This window comes from Pleurodeles waltl, chromosome 7 (genome assembly GCF_031143425.1).
Source record: "Pleurodeles waltl isolate 20211129_DDA chromosome 7, aPleWal1.hap1.20221129, whole genome shotgun sequence".
In the NCBI taxonomy this organism is placed as follows: domain Eukaryota; kingdom Metazoa; phylum Chordata; class Amphibia; order Caudata; family Salamandridae; genus Pleurodeles; species Pleurodeles waltl.
In genome coordinates, this window is record NC_090446.1 from 873,070,742 (window position 1) to 873,091,075 (window position 20,334).

General features: G+C 48.6%; 1 protein-coding gene across 2 annotated transcripts in view; it reads right to left on the reverse strand.

Annotated features, from left to right (window-relative positions):
• Window positions 1–20,334, reverse strand: part of FCHSD1 (FCH and double SH3 domains 1) — a 310,185-nt gene that overhangs the window by 77,700 nt on the left and 212,151 nt on the right. For both annotated transcript variants that reach the window (XM_069199479.1, XM_069199478.1), the window contains exon 13: window positions 19,687–19,848. In XM_069199479.1, coding sequence (XP_069055580.1) covers window positions 19,687–19,848 — 162 coding nt within the window. The remainder of the gene's footprint in view (window positions 1–19,686; window positions 19,849–20,334) is intronic.

The window sequence follows — 20,334 nt, forward strand, 5'->3', positions numbered from 1 at the left end:
CTCTGTGTTGCAGTATCTTGTTCATCAAGATGTTTATCAAGTAGCTTGAGTTCATTTGCTTTCTGCACTTTGGCCGTTTGCAGAAAGGACTAAGAAGAATTACAAAATAAAATATACATGAGGGAGACGAAATGAGAGACATAATAACAGTAACAAAGCAAATGTTATTAGTTAATGTAAGACCCCGTTAAGGGGGCCACAGGGCAGGCATGGGGCACTACAACACAACCATGGAGGTTGGGGTTATTTGCCTCTTCTCCTAGGGTCTGTCCTGCTATGGCTCTGTAAACAGGGCCAAGTACCCAATATCTGCACTTAACTGTCAAGGTAATGAGGGTCAGCATTCAAACCCTTTCGTGGGGGACAGCGAGTGGGACGGACTCTAACAATCAAACAACACACACAAATATACACTGACCAAACCCAGTTCTTATCTTATAAAAACAAAGTAATTTAATGTTGCAGAAAAGCAAAATACTACACAATTTGATGGAGGGTTCAGCTACGGGGTTTTACGATGCTGTATAAGCACTCTAGTTACCACCACATCATCTACAGTGATCTTTCCCACTTGGAAGAAATCACAGCTATCTACAATGAACTATCAGATACGGTCATAGGCAAAGGTTAAGCACAGGTTTGAGTTCACTGAGTTATAATTACATTATGTTATTTATAGGTCAGTTAAATCATATATTGAGCTAAAGAGTTCACAGTGGCCGAAGGTAACTTCCTAACAGCAAGTTTATCTTTGTATGTTTGACATAGTTACTCAGTCTTAGGCCTCATATTATCTCCTCTGCAGAGGCACAACATTCAATGGTGTATGCAGCGGGGTGGAACTGGTGGTGCCTTCTTCAATGACTGCGGGCAGTGGCCTTGTTACTCATTCAGGCGACTGGGAGGTACAACATGGAAGACCTGATTGACAGTTGCTTGTCTGTGGCAGCTGCTGCCTATGGTCCGTGGGGCTAGCCCTCCTCTAAGGTGGTGAATATGGTTCGCAAGATACCTCACATGTGCATAAGTCCTTTAGGCATGTTAAACTTGTGTTGTAGTTTCTTAATGCAGTTCGATACATGAACGGAGCATGGAGATCAGGTGACCTCTCACTGTTTGGATTGGTACTGACTTCACTCCTGATTTCGGTTGTTTTTTTTTCTGGGTGTTCCATAAGAAGGGAAACTGACTGAGCTTCTCCTACCATAGAGTTTCTACTTCCAGGTAGGTAGACTTCTAAGTATTAGACAGACTCACAGCTTCTCAAGCAAGTTGCCCAGATTTCAGGTGATGTCCCCTCACCTCAGGGAGTCTGAGTGGTATGCAGATAGAAACTGCGATCACAGCAGCTCTTCAAACACTCGGCAGTGCACACCTTTCCTTGGTCAAGTAAAACTTGGAACTAAAACAAGGTGAGATGGCCTGATCTTATCTTCATAACTCATTTCCAAGACAGGCAATGTAGACCCACTGTCTGTTGTCCTGTATCACGTTTGGGGTGGATTCCTTTTCAAATTCCAGTTTCCGGATGCACTGCAAAAGCCCTTGCGCAAGGTGATAGCTCTCATAGCAGGCAGTGATGCAGGCTCCAAGTAGGAATAAACAAACATGGGCAAAGTTAAATGGTAGTGCTCACTATTGAACAATCTCTTGAAAAATGTCTGCCTAGAATTTCCAAGATTATTCCTTTCTCCATCCTCCCTCACTTCAGTGTCTGGGTCTCCATTATCCTGCTTCAGGAATTGAGGTAATACACGTCGACTCTCTGTGGTAGCTGTATCCGCCCTCTATTTTGTGCCTTGCCAAACCAGGGGCTATCCAAAATGGACCCCTCTAGCTCCAGCGAACAGTCCTCACCTCCAGCGAACAGTCCTCACCACCAGCGAACAGTCCTCACCACACTTGGGGGGTTATTACGAGTTCGGCAGACGTTTTTCACCATCTGTCGAACTTCCAACGGGGAGGAAGCCGTCACACAGGCTACCTCCCTACCAGACCCATTAAGAGTTTTCCACTAGGCTGGTCGGAAACATTCTACAGCACTGTCACTGGCTCGAAATTGAGCCGGTGGCAATGCTGTAGCCCGCAGGGTGCACCAGCACCCTCGCAATGTTCACTGTCTGAAAACCAGTCAGCGCACATTGAAATGGTGTAGGGCAGGGGGACCACCTGAACATATTCTCTGCCAACCTTTTCATGGCAGTATTACTGCCATGAAAAGGCTGGCAGAGAATGAGGTCTTAATCCCCAGGGCAGCGCTGCAGATTAGGATCTCCGCCACCTCGATACCACTGGGATCCAAGATCCTTTAATATGGCAGTCAGACAGCCACCAGGAGTGTGGCGGTCTAGAGACTGCCACACACATAATGACCCCCTTGGTGTATTGCTACCATACACATGTCACACATCCACAATGCATACACTCAACAACAAGCACATGGAATGTCAGCGCAAGGATCTGGGTTTTGCATCAAAGTGGAACTTTACATGCGTGCGATAGGTAGGCCTCACTTTCCCATGAAATAGTCAAAAGACCTGCTCAGGGCTGTTAATTCACAAAAATCAATGTGCTGCCACCACCGCTTCATGTCAGCAATGGACAGGAATGTCAGGTGATGGACAGTACTCCCATGTCTACAAAAGAGGGCATGTATTGTTTCCCCTTCCAGGTCAGAGAACAGGTTGTTTACCTTGGCTAAATTAGTATGTTAGCTGGGCAACCATAAAGTCAGGATACCAGTTTCACATGTAGTTGGGAGACTCATGTCAGGGGTACATGCCCTTTTAGCATTCAGGGGATATTTCCATTCTAACAATTAGTTACAGGGATATTTACCCTAGCCCTTTCTTTACTGGGTCTGGAAATAAAGCTGTAGCGGAGTGGAATTGTAGGAATAAAGTAAGTGAGGATCAGGGAGGGGGCCATGTTAATCAGGAGTCCTTACCAATAAGTATTATCTATTTTACACATTCCCAAGATTAACAGTTTATGAGAACTCAAGAAACTGACTATCAAGGGTTCCGTTAGTGGGTTGTAAAATTCATCAAGATGTAGCCTCAAAACACTTTTGGAGTGCCCCTACGGCTTTGCTCCAACGTACAAAGATTTGGTGCCTTTTCCAGTTCCACTCCCCAATTGGAAAGAATTATGTATCAGGACCTCAGACTATTATGGACAAACTTTCTGCTTAGGGTAAATATCATCTAGGCTGACTTAACCAATTCCACTGCACCATCGGCCCTGAACTTGACTGCCACATCTTTGGCATTCACTTGGTCTGCTCTTGCTTTCTGCAAACAGACACACCACGCTCTGCTTGTACTCCAGCAAGTCCAAATGCATCCCTTTATGGCAGCTGATTTTATGCAGTTCCCCTTCATACAATGGTATAAGTTAGTGAAGGGCTAGAAGTCACCAATTCTTACCCCAGTGGGTAAGTTGACCTGTAATCTTCCAAAGTACTGTCTGAAAAGAGGCACTGAGAGTAATCCTCACCTGCAATCATGTATCCCTCGCTTACTTTATGCTGGTCTATGACCCCCTATAGCACTCAGTTGGCTATTGGCTAGGTTCACACTATACCACATGCATACATATATATGTATCCTCTTCCTTCTCCATAACAGAGGTCTTGAATTCACCTAGATTCATGATTAGTGGCTCAATTACCTGTAGAGAAGCCATGGTTTCTCTCTGTGTCAAAGGATTTCCTAATGCTCTTGCTTGGCCGTCTTCAGGGCCAAGAAAGCCTCCAACACCTGCTATTTCTGTGCTTCTGGTCTGACGCCAAATAGAAATTTATCACAACAGATTTATAGCTGATTTTGAGACAGAAGGAGCTACCAGATCGTCAGACATTTTGGTGTTTGAAGTGCAGAACCTTTGTGTTGAGCCATGGGTGCAGGGGCATAGCTCCAGGGAGGTATGTGGGATATGACACTCACCTAATAAATTGATTATGGTGCATGTAGTTGAGTCCGGTGGCCTTCTGTCGGGTTAGCAGTGTCTGTGGTCAGTTTTCCACTTGGATTTGCAGCCCTCATAGCACAGACACACGCCTCTATGAAGCTTTCCAGAGCTTGTATACACCCAATCCATCTCTTTCGTCTCACACCAAACAGGCCAAGAATAAACGAGGAACTGGATGGCTCCTATGTGGCATAGAGAATCATTTTCAATTTAATACTATTTTCATCCATTTTGCAACTTAAATGGCAGTGATGGTTGGGAAATCTCTGGTACACACCCCTGAATATAACTGACTAAGGGCCATATGTACGAACACATTTTCCCATAGACACAGAATGGGCAAAACTGCTTGCTACATCTGGCCCTAAGTTACACCCCTGCATGGCTTGAGTCAAGCCATAATTACTGCAGGCAATGTACTAACTAAGTTTCAGAGGATTAGGCCTTGATACCACCTCCCTTAATTCAGTAATCTTGTATTTCTGAGGATGATTCATAGTATGTAAAGCTACTAGATTAGTTGTTGTCATGAAGGGCAAAATGCTACAATCTTGGGCTTTTCATTTACAGGTCACTGCTTTTAGGTGAGTTCTTTAAGAGGATTAACTTAGCTGAAATAGAGCTACAACTCCCAGAATGCATGTGGTTGTTAAATTAAAGCCCAGGAGTGGATCACTGCATCCTTGGTGACGGGGTGATTTGGTAGCCTTAACCATCTGGCACAAATGTAGTAAGCTGATGCACAAACCACATAAACTTTGTTGTATCTTCCTTCAGAGGAACCCCGGCTAATGTTTCCTTCAGAGGCAGCATTGTTCTCCTTGTCAATCATCTTTCCCTTCATCTTACAGGTGCCTATACCTGGAGCTTACTGCAAACGTGACTAGTCTACTCATCATGGTCCGACGGCTAACAGTGCCGTCAACTACTGCACACGTAGAGTGGCAGAGCAGTAGTGCCATAAAGACTAATACAAGCAAGCTAATGGACCCTTTGATGGTGGGGCAGTAAAAGACAGAGATAAATGTGATATAATGAGCACCTCGTATCCCACTCCAGTTTAAAATTACAGGCAGGACAAGAGATGAGCCAAGGGTTCAAGTGCTAAACCTCATAGAACCAAGGAAAATACATAAATCACAAAATAATGACATTTTTTAGAATCTGCCTAGAATAATGAATGTGTCCCCAGTCTGAAACAGTCCTTTGAGCGATGGAAATTCTGACAAAGTCCAAGTTCACTGCATGACTGCTGTACAGAACTTGGCGAGTCTGACTCAGTTCAAAGTCCGTTTCCATCCCTAAGCTGCAAAACAAACAAAGACTTGAGGCCTGATTTAGATCTTGGCAGAGGGGAATACTCATCACATACGTGATGGATATCCCGTCTGTTATATTATGGTCCAATTATACTTTATGAGGATCGTAATACAGCGGACAGGATATTCATCACGCTTGTGACAAATTATTCCATCTGCCAGGATCTAAATCAGGCCCTTAATATGGCTTCTGTCTGGCATTGTCACTTGTGTGGAGGAGGGTTTTAGCCAGGCTGATCATACAGACATCGTGTTGTGAATGAGCTCGGAAAGGGATGTTTTGCTGGTGATTTTACCAACTGCATTATGTCCCTCCCCTAGCACTTTCACCTCACTCAATAGCGTCTTCACAATCAGCCCATGTGAACAGAGCCACAGACTAGTCCCTCTCTCCAGCGTGCACCCATAAAAAGAACAAAAACAGAACATGATCTCTCTTTTAAAGTCTGGCTGCTGCAGAGCTCTGTACTTCACTTTATCCTCAGCCAGAACCTGTTGCTCGGGCTCTCTAATGTCCCATTTGTTTACTAATTCATGTAATTGCCTTCACTGGGGTGCTGTGCGTCTCCTGACAATACTGTCTTTCTTCAAGTCTGAGAAAGCCACAAGGCCGGACTGGCAGTACCGAGCATCAGCCTTTCCCTGGGAGACTGGAAGGGGGGGGGGAGTTGCTCTTGTTACTGAGGGCCTGTTTTGTAGCAGTGCAGCAGTTTTAAAAGCACTGCAGAGCTCCTTGTACATGCAACGGTTTTCAGGCAACAATATAAGTGGCAAGATAATGTTGGCGATTAATGTACCTACTGGAGAGAGATCGGGGTTTTGTCTAGTGACGCTTTTGACTCATCTAAGGTAGTGCAAAGGGTTAATATGTCTGCTGCAAAGAACGTGTACTATGCAGATCACAGAGTAGTATTTTATGTGCATGCTCATTGGAATACTGCTTTTGTCACAGAGATCCTTTAGTTATTGTGCAGTTCATTAGTTACAATCATAATCTAGCACAGCAAGCCACAAACTACAAAATATACACACACATACAAAAAACACCACATTGCACAATTCAAACTACACACACCTGTCACCCATACACACACCACACCCACACCACTATAAAACACACACACACACATTACCCACAATCCTTTACCATTACAAACAAGTGCCACCAGAGAGATAGCAAAACCACATACAAGACCACAGACACACACCACCATCACCTATACACCATCTACGCACCTTACATCACACACCCCAACACAGCACCCCACACACCCTCACCCACCCCCCCCAAAATACACCCATGGCACCGCAACGACACCCCGGGTTCTCTGAGGAGGAGCCAAGGGTCATGGTGGAGGAAATCATTTGGGTAGAGCCACAGCTATTCAGAACACAGGTAAAGCAGACGTCCATTGCAAGGAAGATGGAGCTATGGCGGAGAATCGTGGACAGGGTCAATGCCGTGGGACAGCACCCCAGAACAAGGGATGACGTCAGGAAGAGGTGGAATGACCTACAGGGGAAGGTGCGTTCCACAGCAGCAAGACACCAACTCGCTGTACAGAGGACTGACGGTGGACCCCTACCTGCTCCCCCACAACTAACAACATGGGAGGAGCAAGTCTTAGCAATTATGCATCCTGAGGGCCTGGCAGGAGTAGGAGGAGGACTGGACTCTGGAAAGTCAAATCTTTATTACTATTACTCCACTACCTGCATGCCATCACAAACCCCCACCCTTACCCTCACTCCCATCACTCCACCACCTCACACACCCCACCATCAGAACCCACTCATCCCAAAACCAAGCCCTGCATGCAACACCAATGCATGATCACCCCTCACAGACCTCAATGGACACCCATCACTAAAGCATGCACATCAGAAAGAATCACCTAGCCCACAAAATCACTACTCACACAAGGCAAAGTGCCAGGACAATAACAACCATACAGGGCAACACACCCATGCACAAGATGACACACACAGAAACAATAACACTGCATTTACACCCCCACAGGTCCCCCACCCAACATCACCAGAGAGGAGGTGCCAGCAACTTCCAGTCCATCCCCAGAAGAGGCCCACAGTGTGGCAGCAGCTGTGGATGCCTGGATCTGGATGACCAACCTGCTCATCAGGGATCTCCGGACAGTCAGTAACCCAGGCGCAGTCCCATACCACCACAGAGTCTCCCCCCTCAGGAAACACCAGCACAATACCCACCCAGCGGGCCGATACCTCTGTCCCCAGGACACATCAATCAGCAGTTTGTCCACCACTACAGGGACCCCAGGCCACCTCACAAACACAGGACGATCAGGGACCTGGGGTCAGTGGCAGTGGGCACACAGTTCAGGGGACAGAAGCACAGGACAACAGGGAAGCTGGGAGAACTGCTGTACGACAGGGGGAGGACAGGCCCAGGGAACCGACTCTCCAAGAGGCACCCACCAACATTCTGGGAGCATACCACTGTTCCCAGGAGACAATGGGCCAGATACTGGACCTAGCGGCTGCAGGAGGGACAGTACCTGTGCATCAGGGAGGACTTGAAGAACATTAACACCACCCTGGACACCATTGCAGGGGTGCTGGCAGACATGGCCAACACCATGATGGAGGCAGTGGCACACCACCGGGCCCCTGACACTAGCCAAACCGATGAACAGCCTTCCACCTCTGCTGCCGCTAGTGGACATGAGGCCCCGCCAAAGGAACAACAGGCCACCAGCACCCCACCCCCTGCCGAAGGAGAACCACCCCGCAAACGGTCCCTGTGATCTAGGCAGAAGCCAGAGAACATTGCCAAGACCCCGCCAGGAAATAATACTCTCCTGAATGTCACCCTTGTGTCCCACTCTGCCACTTTGAACTGCCATTGCTCCCCTTCCTATGCCCCCTTGGACAATGCACCTGTGATACAAACAGACTGGACTCTATCCTGGACTTTCCTTCTTCATCACCCCAGCCCATTGCACATCCCCCACTAATCATTAGCACTTACATGAACACCATTTAAATAAATACAAGTATGGAGTCTGTCAAATCATTTAACCGTGTATTTGTTTAACAAGCTTTAAACACTGCAATATAACTGTACAGTATTGTATACATAGGAATGACATGTAGTTGGCTGCAGTCAACACACCAGGAGCGATAGTGGGACACAAATATCTGAAAATAGAGATGCCAAAGGGTACAGTAAGTGGCCATAGAAGTTGGAAAATCAGCCTGCCAGTGACAATGCCAAATACAAAACTGTCAATGTAAAGTGTAATAACAACGCATACCTGTGTGTCATCGGAAGTACTGTCTTATAATAGCACTTCTGTTGTCCTCATCCTCCGCCTCCTCATCTTTACTGTCCACAGGGTCCACTGCTGCCACACGCCCATCTCCAGCCTCATCCTCCTGCAGAAAAGGCACCTGGCAACGTAATGCAAGGTTGTTCAACATACAGCAGGCCACGATGATCTGGCACACCTTCTTTGGTGAGTAGTACAGGGATCCACCTGTTAGATGGAGGCAACGAAACATGGCCTTCAGGAGGCCAAATGCCCTTTCTATTATTCTTCTTGTTCACCCATGTGCCTCATTTTAACGTTCCTCTGCCCTTGTCCTGGGATTCCTCACATTCCTCATGAGAGGTTGTGGTAAACAGTCACCTGCAAATATCGAGGGACAACTGATAGACACACACTAACCCTTAGGGCCCACACCATACCCATACACCAACAACCCCTCGGTGGGAACCAGGGCTCACCTATTAGCTGCACCCAGTGCCTCTGGGGTTGAGCCATCGCATATGGGATGCCACTATTCCTCAGGATAAATGCATCATGCACAGACCCAGGATACTTTGCATTGACATGGGAGGTGTACTGGTCCGCCAGGCACACTATCTGCACATTCATGGAGTGAAAGCTCTTTCGATTTCTGAACACCTGTTAATTTCTCCGGGGGGGGGGGCGAACAAATGCAATATGTGTACCATCAATAGCCCCAATAATGTTGGGGATATGTCCCATTGCATAGAAATCAGCTTTCCCTGTGGCCAAATCCTCCACCTGGGGGAACACGATGTAGCTGCGTATGTGTTTAATCAGGGCAGACAACACTCTGGTCAGCACTATTGAGAACATTGGCTCAGACATTCCTGCTACCAAGCCCACTGTCACTTGGAAGGAGCCACTTGCCAGGAAATGGAGCACAGATAGGACTTGCAAAAGAGGGGGGATCCCGGTGGGCTGACGGATAGCAGATATCAGGTCAAGTTCCAGTTGGGCACACAGCTCTGTGATTGTGGCCCTGTCCAGTCTATAGGTGAGGATAATGTGCCTGTTCTCCATTGTTGCCAAGTCCACCAGGGGCCTGTACACGGGGGGATGTCTCCATCTCCTATTCATCCACAGCGGTTGCAATCTACGGGGCAAACAGTGAATAGCTGGTCAGTATTCCATATTTCCAAACACTACACTGCATTGCATGTTGTGACTGTAACACAATATTGTTGTATAGGCCCAAATGGTGCCTATGTGTACTGTGACACAGTTAGGTGCCATGGCCTGCCCCCCTCTGAAATGGTGTCCGCCTGTCCAGTATTGAGGGGCATGTGGAAATGAGGTAATTCCGCTGACGTTGTGTGCCGTTGCGGGAGGCGGTCGAAAACCGCCGTGCAACTCCTAATTCGATACCATTGGGCCCTATGGGTTTCAGTGGCCAATGGTGATGTACGCAGGCGGGGACGGTACACACCGCTGTGGCGTGACCGCCATTTTCTATCTGTTCCCCACTTGCTACCTGACCTTCAACAGGAGAGGACCTACACTGCAAGTGCTGCTGTGACCTGTGTCTGGAACTGACCATGGCTCGTGTCACTGGGGAAAGGGCCCCTGCCTTCACCGCTGAGGAGTTGGAGAGACTGGTGGATGAGGTCCTACCTCAGTACCAAATACTCTGTGGGCCTCCAGACCAACAGGTGAGTACACTGTGAGCACGATGCATGGGGCAAGAATGCATGGAGTACTGTGTTTGACGGTCTCGTGTAGGGGGGCGGTTGGTGGAAGGGCCCTGGGCTGCGTGCTGCATATATGGTGGGCAATGTCTGTGGGTAAGGGGATGGGAGGGCCATAGTGGGACATGAGTGTAACTGGCCGGACGGTCTGACTGATACCTTTTGCTATGTGTATATTTCTGCAGGTCAGCGCCCATCAGAAAAAGGGTATATGGCGTGCCATCGCCAAGGACATGCGGACCCTGGGAGTCTATGGCAGGCGGAGCACCCACTGTCGCAAACAGTGGGAGGACCTGAGACGCTGGGCAAGAAAGACGGCGGAGGCCCAGCTGGGGATGGCCTCCCAACAAGGAAGGGGTGCCCGTCGAACCCTGACCCCCCCGATGGCCCGCATTCTGGCGGTGGCCTATCCGGTGCTGGATGGGCACTTGAGGGCATCACAGCAGCCACAAGGGGGTAAGTACAGTTTCCCAATATACTACTTGCGCTTGGTGGGGTGGTCTCTGGGTGGGGGATGTGGGCCTGTGGGTGCCCCTAGGCCAGGCCGGACATTGCAGGGTAGGTCCCATGTTGGGCAGGGTCTGAGGTGAACCACCTTCAACCAAGTTAGTAGGCATCCACTACTGGTTAGGGTTCTGTGGGTCTCAGGTATGCTGTTATTGGCATTAGGTACTAATGTCCATGGCCAGGTGACTAGCATTGTGACTGGTAGTGCATTGCCTAATGCGTAGGGCTGTTCCCTGTGTGTGTGTGTTGTGTACGCCAATGGTGGTGTTTGAGCAGCCATTGACCAAGTGTATCCTTGTCTCTTCCCCCCGTTTGTTTTGTCACCCTGTCCTTCCGTGCATTACCATCATCTGACGGAGGAGCAGAGGCACCAGCGACGGAGGTAGCTGCATCCCACATGGCCCAGGAAGCCAAATCCACCGACAGTGAGGGCACCAGTGGGGTGGAGGGCGAGGGAGCACCACAGCGGAGACAGAAGGGGACAGTTCGGACAGTGATACCTCCTCCGATGGGAGCTCCCTGGTGGTGGAGGACACCTCTGTGGACACCCCAACTACAGGTACAGTTGCCACCCCCCCTGTACCAGCACCACCCTCCCAGCAGCCCCTCAACGTGTTTCCCATGCCTGCTCACACAGGAGGGTGGGCATCTCCTTTGCCCCAGGCACCTCAGGCCCTGCCCCGGTTAGCCTGCTGCCCTGAGTGAGGAGCCTATTGACCTCCTGCGATCCATCTCTGTTGGGCAGTCACCCATTGTGAATGCCATCCAGGGGCTGGCAGGCCATTTACAACAAACAAATGCATACCTGGAGGGCATTCACTCTGGCATGGCCGCCCAACAGAGATCAATTCAGCCTCTGGCCTCCTCTCTGATGGCAGCCATTGTCCCTGTTTCTAGCCTCCCCCCTCCAACTTCCTCTACCCAATCTCATTCCCCTCAACCCCAACCTACCCCAAGCACACAGGCAGACCAGCATGCTACCAGGACAACACACAAGAGTGGTTCAGGTAAACAAGCACCACACATCATCCCACAGGCACTCACACAAACACCATCCAGATGCAGACATACCAACATCCACTGCCTCCACTGTGTCCCCCTCCTCCTCGTTGTCCACCTCCTTCCCAGTAGCGTCTCCACTCACACCTGCATGCACTACATCCTCATCCACTACCTCCATCACCAGCATGCCTATCACTACACACCCCTCACTGGCAGTCACCACCCCCACATCCATGCACACGTCCCCTGTGTCCTCTCCCACTGTTTCTGTGCCCCCTCCTCCGAAAGTACACAAACGCAAGCACTCAGACACCCAACAGCCATCCACCTCACAACGGCATCCAGCCCATGCACCTGCACCCAGCAGAAAGACACCTCCTACAACCACTTCCTCTTCCTCCACTCCCAAACCTTCACCCTCTTCCTGCCCCAATGTCCCTAAGAAGCTTTACCTCTCCACCGTTGACCTCTTCCCTACCCCTCCCCCCTCCCGTCCTTCACGTCGGGCCAGGGTGGTCAGAACCCAGGCGAGCACCTCAGCCACCCAGTCCACGGCCACAGTAGTGTCGACAGCTACTGCAGGTGGGAGAGGATCCTGGGAACCAGCCAGCAGCACTGAAAGTGTGCCTTCACCAGGTGCATCAAGGAAGGGCAAGGAGGCACCACCAGCTGCGAAAGGGAAGGGCAAGGAGGCACCACCAGCTGCGAAAGGGAAGGGCAAGGAGGCACCACCAGCTTCGAAAGGGAAGGGCAAGGGGCCTGCACCTGCAGGCAGGAAGGACAGGAGGCCTGGTGCTGGGGCTCATTCGGAGCCCCCACCACCAACCATGGTGGTTCTGCCGTCCGAGGCTGCAGGGGAAAAGCTGGAACCTTCCTCCACCACTGCCAGCACTGCCACCAGCACCGCCACCAGCACCACTGCCAGCAGCAACCCCAGTGGGCAGCCATGCGAGGCTGCAGGGGAAGGTCTGGAGCCTCCCCCTACCACTGCCAGCACCGCCACCAGCACCACTGCCAGCAGCAGCAGCCCCAGTGGGCAGCCGACCGAGGCTACAGGGGATGGGCTGGAGCCTCACCCCCCCACTGCCAGCACCGCCACCAGCACCACTGCCAGCAGCAGCAGCCCCAGTGGACAGCCGTCCCAGGCTGCAGGGGATGGGCAGAAGCCTCCCCCCACCACTTCCAGCCCGACACCAGCACCACCACTGCCACCACTGAGCAGCCGTCACCGCCAGCGGGCACTGTGTAGTCCTGCCTCCATGGGCTGTAATGCATCCTGGACCCTGCAAATCCTGTAGGTGTGACACCCAGGTGAGAGGCTGTGACCTTGCACTCCCCAAGATCTGCATCACAGGGCACAATGCCCCCTCCAGAACCAGTGGAAGAAGCCATCCACTCACCCCATTCTTCCCAGGATGAAGCACACTGGGCACAATGCCTCCTCCAGAACCACTGGAAGAAGCCATCCACTCAGCCCATCCTTCCCAGGATGAAGCACACTGGGCACAAGGAAACCTCCAGAACCAGTGGAAGAAGCCATCCACTCACCCCATCCTTCCCAGGATGAAGCACACTGGGCACAATGCCCCCTGAAGAACCACTGGAAGAAGCCATCCACTCACCCCATCCTTCCCAGGATGAAGCACACTGGGCACAAGGACACTTCCAGAACCAGTGGAAGAAGCCATCCATTCACCCCATCCTTCCCAGAATGAAGCACACTATGCACAAGGCCCCCTCCAGAGCCAGTGGAGAAGCCACTCACTGGAGAGTCTGTGGCCTTGCACTCCCCAGGACCAAGCAGTGGGCAAACCACCCACTTGAGAGACTGTGGCCTTGCACTTCCCAGGACCAAGCAGTGGGCAAACCACCTACTTGAGGGACTGTGTCCTTGCACTCCCCAGGACCAAGCAGTGGGCAAACCACCCACTAGAGATCCTGTGGCCTTGCACTCCCCAGGACCAAGCAGTGGGCAAACCACCCACTAGAGAGTCTGTGGCCTTGCACTCCCCAGGACCAAGCAGTGGGCATTTAGCCCCCTCCAGTACCAGTGGCGTTGTACCATCTTCCGATTGAGATGCCCCCCCATTCCCTGTCCCCCTGTGGTGCCTGTGTATTTTCGACCAGATGCCCCTGCAGTGTTCTCTCCGTGTTGTTGCAGGAGTGAAGTGGGGCATTGGCCTATGTGTTTGGGCCCTGTGGTCCACGGACATTGAGGACTGGGCAGTGTCCCTCCATTTGTAAATATGTATATACGTTTGTATTTTGATGCACTTATTCATGTTATTTTATCGTATTACACTCACTTTCTTCCAATCTTTTTGTCCTTGCATTATTCCTGAGCGGTACGGGATGTATATGTAGTGTTACTGCATCTAGTTGTTTGTATGGTATTGGGGGTGGGGCTGTTGTGTGTTGCGTGTGTGTGTCACTCTCTTTTTCCTCCTCCCTCCCTTGTGTGCTAGACGGCAGTACTCACCGTGGTCGTCCTCGCCGGCGTTGCAGCTGGAAAAGGTAGAAGAGCATCAAAAAAATGTACAACTCGGGCTCCATGGCCTGGTGGTTGTTCACTGCGCCTCCAGAGGTGAGTCCTTTGACTTCTGTGCTCTGTTTCCGCCGTGCTTTTGATGTCGTTGGTGCCACCCCGGAAAATGTGGCAGATAGGCCTGTCATAATACAGTGGGCGGTACATTGTTTTCCGCCTGGCTGTTGGCGGTTACCACTGTGGTGCTTGTTGCTACCGCCGTGGCGGTCGGTGTGTTAAAGTGGCTGTTTGTCTGAGCGGTTTCCGCCGTGGTTGTAATTCCTTTTTTTTTACTGCCAGCCTGTTAGCGGTAGTACCGCCGCTTTATCACCGACCCCAGGGTTGTAATGAGGGCCTATATTTTTTAACCTTAAAACATCAATATTTTTGTCAAAGATATTTTTGCTCATGATATTTCTGTGTCACGATATTTAAAATTGGATATTTCTGAAACTTGATATTTTTAATACATTATTTTGTTGAAACACCAGTAAAGTGCACAGAGTTCTAAAGCCAGGAAAAATATGGGGTCCAGCAAAAGTTGAAAAATCCATGGTGACTACGCAGAAAAGGCAGATTTCCCACATGCAACAAGTGTATTTGTTTTAGGTCCTTAAAAATTAAACACAAAGCAATGTCCTTTGGCACTGGACGGAGGGAAAGGAGATTGTATCCCTCTGGTCGCTAATTACACACTGTGTTCATGGAAAACCTAAATGCAATTCCGGCTACCGGTTTGATCAAACTATGTGATCTTAGGCAATAACTTTACTTCACTGTACCTCCTTTTCCTTGAGAACTTCAGTTGAGAAAGGCTTAAAATAATTATTTCCTCCTGTGTCCACACACTCTGACTTTTCTGGAAGATCTTCAAATGGATCCCAAACGACTGCTGCAAGATGGTAACCCATGCACTGGTCACCAGCAGACTCGACTAAGGCAACGCCCTCTACGCCGGTACCACCCAGAAGAACCTGAAGAAACTACAGCACATCCAAAATGCCTCTGCCAGACTTATCCTGGATGTCCCCTGCTGGTAACACATCACCAGACACCTAAGAGACCTCCACTAGCTACTCATCAAGAAAAGAATCAACTTCAAACTCTTCATCCACACATACAAGGCTCTCCACGGCCTAGGACCCACCTACCTGAACCACCGCACCACCTTCTACTCCACCCGCCAGACCTCTCTGCTCAAAATGCACTAGTCACCGTACCCCGCATATGGAAGACTTGGGCTAGAGGAAGATCCTTCACCTACCTTGCGGCAAAGAGCTGGAACACCTTGTCTCTTTACCTCAAGCAGTCACCATTGTTACCTCAATTCAGGAAGGACCTTAAGACCTGGCTCTTCCACTGAAGCGTAGAGGACCGACCCCTCCCCACCACCCAAAGCGCCTTGAGACCCTTACGGGTGAGTAGTGCTCTCTACAAATTCTCATTGATTGATTGATTGATGTGCGGTGTACCTGTCTAAAACCTCTTTTGTTAATGTTTTAATAGACTATAAGATTGCTCCATCTATAAAAACAGCATAAGCCATATGTAGAGGATACATTGGGAACTCCTGGGCAGATACAGATATCCGAAAAGGGTGCTGAATCAGACGAAATTATAGTTGATGAGATATTAAACTCCGATAACAATTTTTCTTGTCCATGGGACTGGTTCACAAAAGTGTTTGACCTTTTCTTCATCACACCACTAGATGGCAGGCGAAGGCAAATTACTTGCATCACAACTGATTTATGGTGCAAAAACGCTGCAGAATGGTAACGTGTCTTGTATAAGTAGAAACACTGACAAAGTTTTGTTTGTATCCTACCTTCAGTGTAGGAAGAAAGACTCTACGTGCTGTAATATGCATGCAATGAGCGCAGGAAAGCCAAAAGTACTTCCACTACTTCACTTTTCATATAATTTGCTTAGTGTAGGGTTTCAAATAAGAACAGAAAAGAAGGCGATATTCGAAGACTGTCAACTGAATTGTCCTTCTTAATTTCCTTAAGAGTCACCGGTGTCCCCATATTTCACTTTTTCTCCTTTTGCCAGTGCTACGATAAACAACACTCGTTTTAGTCAAACCAAAGTTGTTCACTCTCTGCGCAACATACACCTATATCTAATTAACCGTCCTCTATTTTTTTGCAATTTTTATATTGCGCAAACTTGATCCAAGGGCCTTATGGCGCTGGATTGCGTCACACAAGATCAGCTTCATTTTTAAGGCACAGGGAGATTAAGGGCCTAATTATGAGCTTGGCGGCCGGGAACACCCATCTGCCAAACTCCTGACAGGGTAGCTGCTGCCGCAGTGGCGACCACCCTGCCAGATCTATCACGAGTTTCCTGCTAGAATGATGGGTGGAAACCAAGATTTCTACCCTTCAGCCTAGTTGGAAACTGGTGGCAGCATTGTCTCCGGCTCAAAATTGAGTCGGCAGCAATGCTGTCGCCTGCAAGGTGCACCAGCACCCTCGCAATGCGAGGGTGATCGGCAGGGGCCACCCCTTGGCTCCCTGCACCTGTTCTCCGCCAGCCTTTTCATGATGGTAAAACCGCCATGAGAAGGCTGGTGGAGAACAAGGTCGTAATCAGCAGGGTGGCATGGCATGCTGACCCACCCTGGCTGATTGTCACCTCCACTCGCGCCAACCCGTTGGGATCACCGATCCCCGCAGAGACGGCGGAACCCTGGAGGTCTGACCAGGGTCTTAATGTGGTGGTCGGACTGCCACCGTAGGGCTGGCGGTGTCAAGACCGCCATCCTCGTAATGAGGCCCTAAGTGATTTGCCCACAATCTAGGACTAGAACCTAGATTCCAGCTCCAATGTCGGCAGGTCTGGCTGTTAGATCACCTCGCAACCACATGCTCAATGGACTATCTAATAGCAGAAATTGATGAACTAATAACTGAACTCCTGAGTGGAGTCACATTGAAATGGTAACATAGGTTGCCCTGGGGGCTTTGAGGATCATTCGACAGTATGAGCATGTCAGTACTGAACCCTCAATCACAACATCATTGCTTTAGAAGGGGGCTAGCCTCAAGCTCTCCCATGCATGCCAAAAGACCCGATTCAGGTGGGAGAATACCGATTTTTTAAGAATTATTTTTATTATTTTAGCTGTCCCTCGCCCGAAATTGACTCTCCCTCAATAAAAGTAAATGGGGAAAATCCATTCCCCCGAATTCTTTTTATAATCTCCCACTCTCCTGTTCTTAAATGTTAGCATGTATGCTCTTCCTACCCAGGTACTCCGGTGAGAACTAAGAAGGGGTTCTTATTAGAGATGCTGTAGGCTGGCAGGGCTGGATAGGAAGATAGACACAGCCATGCACATGTTTAATTCTAGCCCTAGTACTGAATCTGATGACTGACTGAACTGAAACTTGAATCCTCCGTGGAGAGGTTTGTCAAAGATGAACAATCCAGGTTGATGGATAGCGCTGGAGCAGGCCTGCAAGGTTAGATCTTCATGTTGTTAAGACACATCGCCCTTTTCTTCCAATGAAAGTTGCACTATTTCTACATTTTGCAAGGTTAGGTTCTATCAGTTTAGTCCAAGAAAATCTGCAGTTTGGGTTTGTACACTGTAATTTCCAAAAAACAGGCAGAAATATCCAGGTACAAATATCTGTTCGTACAAAGCCAAGCAAAGGGAAGAAGGCATACTTCATGTCCTTACAGGTTACAGGGGAGTTGCACTGCAGTCACATGCTTTTTTCTTCTCCTGGGCACCAGTTACGAACACTCGCCTTTCTTGCAGTAGGGATTCCTACTAAAAGCAGTGTACTTCACTTGTCAGTCGCACTGGAAAGATGCTGAGCTGACTGGTCAACTCTAGTAAACAGGCTTAGTCCCAGATGGATTCTTGCACAGAACAGGCTTCCCTTTCCTCTCTGAGGAACATGGGAAAGTCTACAGATCAAGTGACTAACAACAAGCTTCTACAAAGAGAACTCCTGGCATGTCATTAGTGCAGCTTTTGGTCCCAAAGATCAGGGGTGCAGATTTTAGTCCTAAAGATAACCATTCATACCTTCACCCTCAACTAATGTACACTCAAACTCTACCGAAAAGTTATCCCAGCATGATTTAGTGAGAGTCATCTACAAGCCAGTAAACTACCCCGTGGTTCAAGTAGAGAAGGGCTTAAACCTCTAGGTAAGAGCTCCTTTGCCTCACTTGTGGGACAAAGAGATTTAATGTGATGAATTAAAGCACAGGAAGAGGCCCCATGCTGGGTCTGAGGCAGGAGAATCTGCCTTGCTCAAAGTGAGGACAAATTAGCACTCACCTGCATATCTTGTGTAAAATAACTTTCCTAGGCGAAGTCAGAAGGTACGAAAAAATACTGGACTTTCCCAAGGAGAGACTCTAACATGTGTTTACTTCTATCCATCTCATTCATAGGTGGCCACAGTACCTGCACATAGCTGTTTGTATGCTTGTGGGAGCGGCTTGAATTTCCAAGTAGTATATTTTGTATAAAATAAAGATTTAGAAACATAAAATCACCAAAATACCACATTTGTTTAAGTCAACACAAATTGCATTGCAGTTTTAGCACGTTAACCACTACCACCAGGGAATTATGGATGTGTGGGGCTCCCTAGAAACACTGCTGGTAGATACAACATGGATACCTAAGTTTGCAAAGGCCCAACTTAATGGAAGAAAACATGGAAAATGAAGAGAGATGAACATTTCTCAAAAGATTAACCTTAAAACTAAAATGACTATTTACCACAGCATACAGGTTACTTGCACTAGTTGTATTAAAAAGTGTTCTTTCAACAAATTCCTTACAACGGACTCTGCTCATACAAAACATCAGGCCCTTCATGTACTGTAGATCGCAGGTGGCAGGTCTGTCCTCTCTTATAGGAGCCATATGATGAATAATATGTCACAGTATATCTCAAAACTCTAGCTGATAATATCAAACAAACATTCTAGAATGCTTATTATTGGTGATTGAAGGAGAGGTAGTATTGGGCAAACAACAGTTTTTTACTCAGTGGCCACTTTAAGGATTTGGATTGTTTATATAACTCTTCTTCTGTGAAACAACAAACATATCCCCCTGCCTAGTATGCAATCAATATTATATTTGTGCTGATAAATCAAATCAAAAGAAAGACAGCCACCAGTTCCAAACACACTAAAAATGCATCAGTTAATTCTTGCTATTGGAAGGCTCCTTCCAGCAGGGTCATCTAGACTCTAGCTGCTATATCACCATCTATGGATATCCTCCAGCCTTCCTTCCCATCCCATTTCTGCTGTGTCATGCCCTACAACAGTAACAACTAAAATAAAATATAGGTGCTTACCATGGGCGACCCATCTCCGTTGGACATTCGCGCCTCGCTCAGCCGCCTCTCCTGTTCCAGCTCCTCATTGGCTTGCACCATTGCCCCCGTCAGCCAGATGTCGACATCCACACTGGCCTGGCGCAGCAGAGCTACTCGAGCATCGGCTTTCACCTTACTGATCTGCATAAGACGATAACAACTGCAAGTCATATCTAGGTAAGCAGAAAACCAGAGAAGGCTTAACAGTTCTCAAAATCTATTCCCACTACGGAGAACAGAAATTTTGCTTCTCCTCTAATCCAGTCAGATAAAAATAAAGTCACCTTAGTAAGAATCTCCCCAAAGAATCTAGGGCTGAAGTCATCACTCGTTTGACCAAGAGCTGGGACGACCTATCTTATTCTCCCAAGTTAAACAAATTGAATGCATATGGAATAATTGCTTAATCTCTGTGTGCCCTAGTTTATAGTAGGAATTGGGAAAAAACAGTTGTGCTCTGTAAGAATGGAATACAGACCTTCTTAAGTTGCTTGGGATCTACATCCTATGTTGTAAGAAAGGATGCAGATTCCTAGTGCTCTCAGGTACCATAAACACAATGGGTATCACCATAACTCACTCAAATCTTGATAAAAAACAAATTCCACCATTGTAGACAGAGGCGTA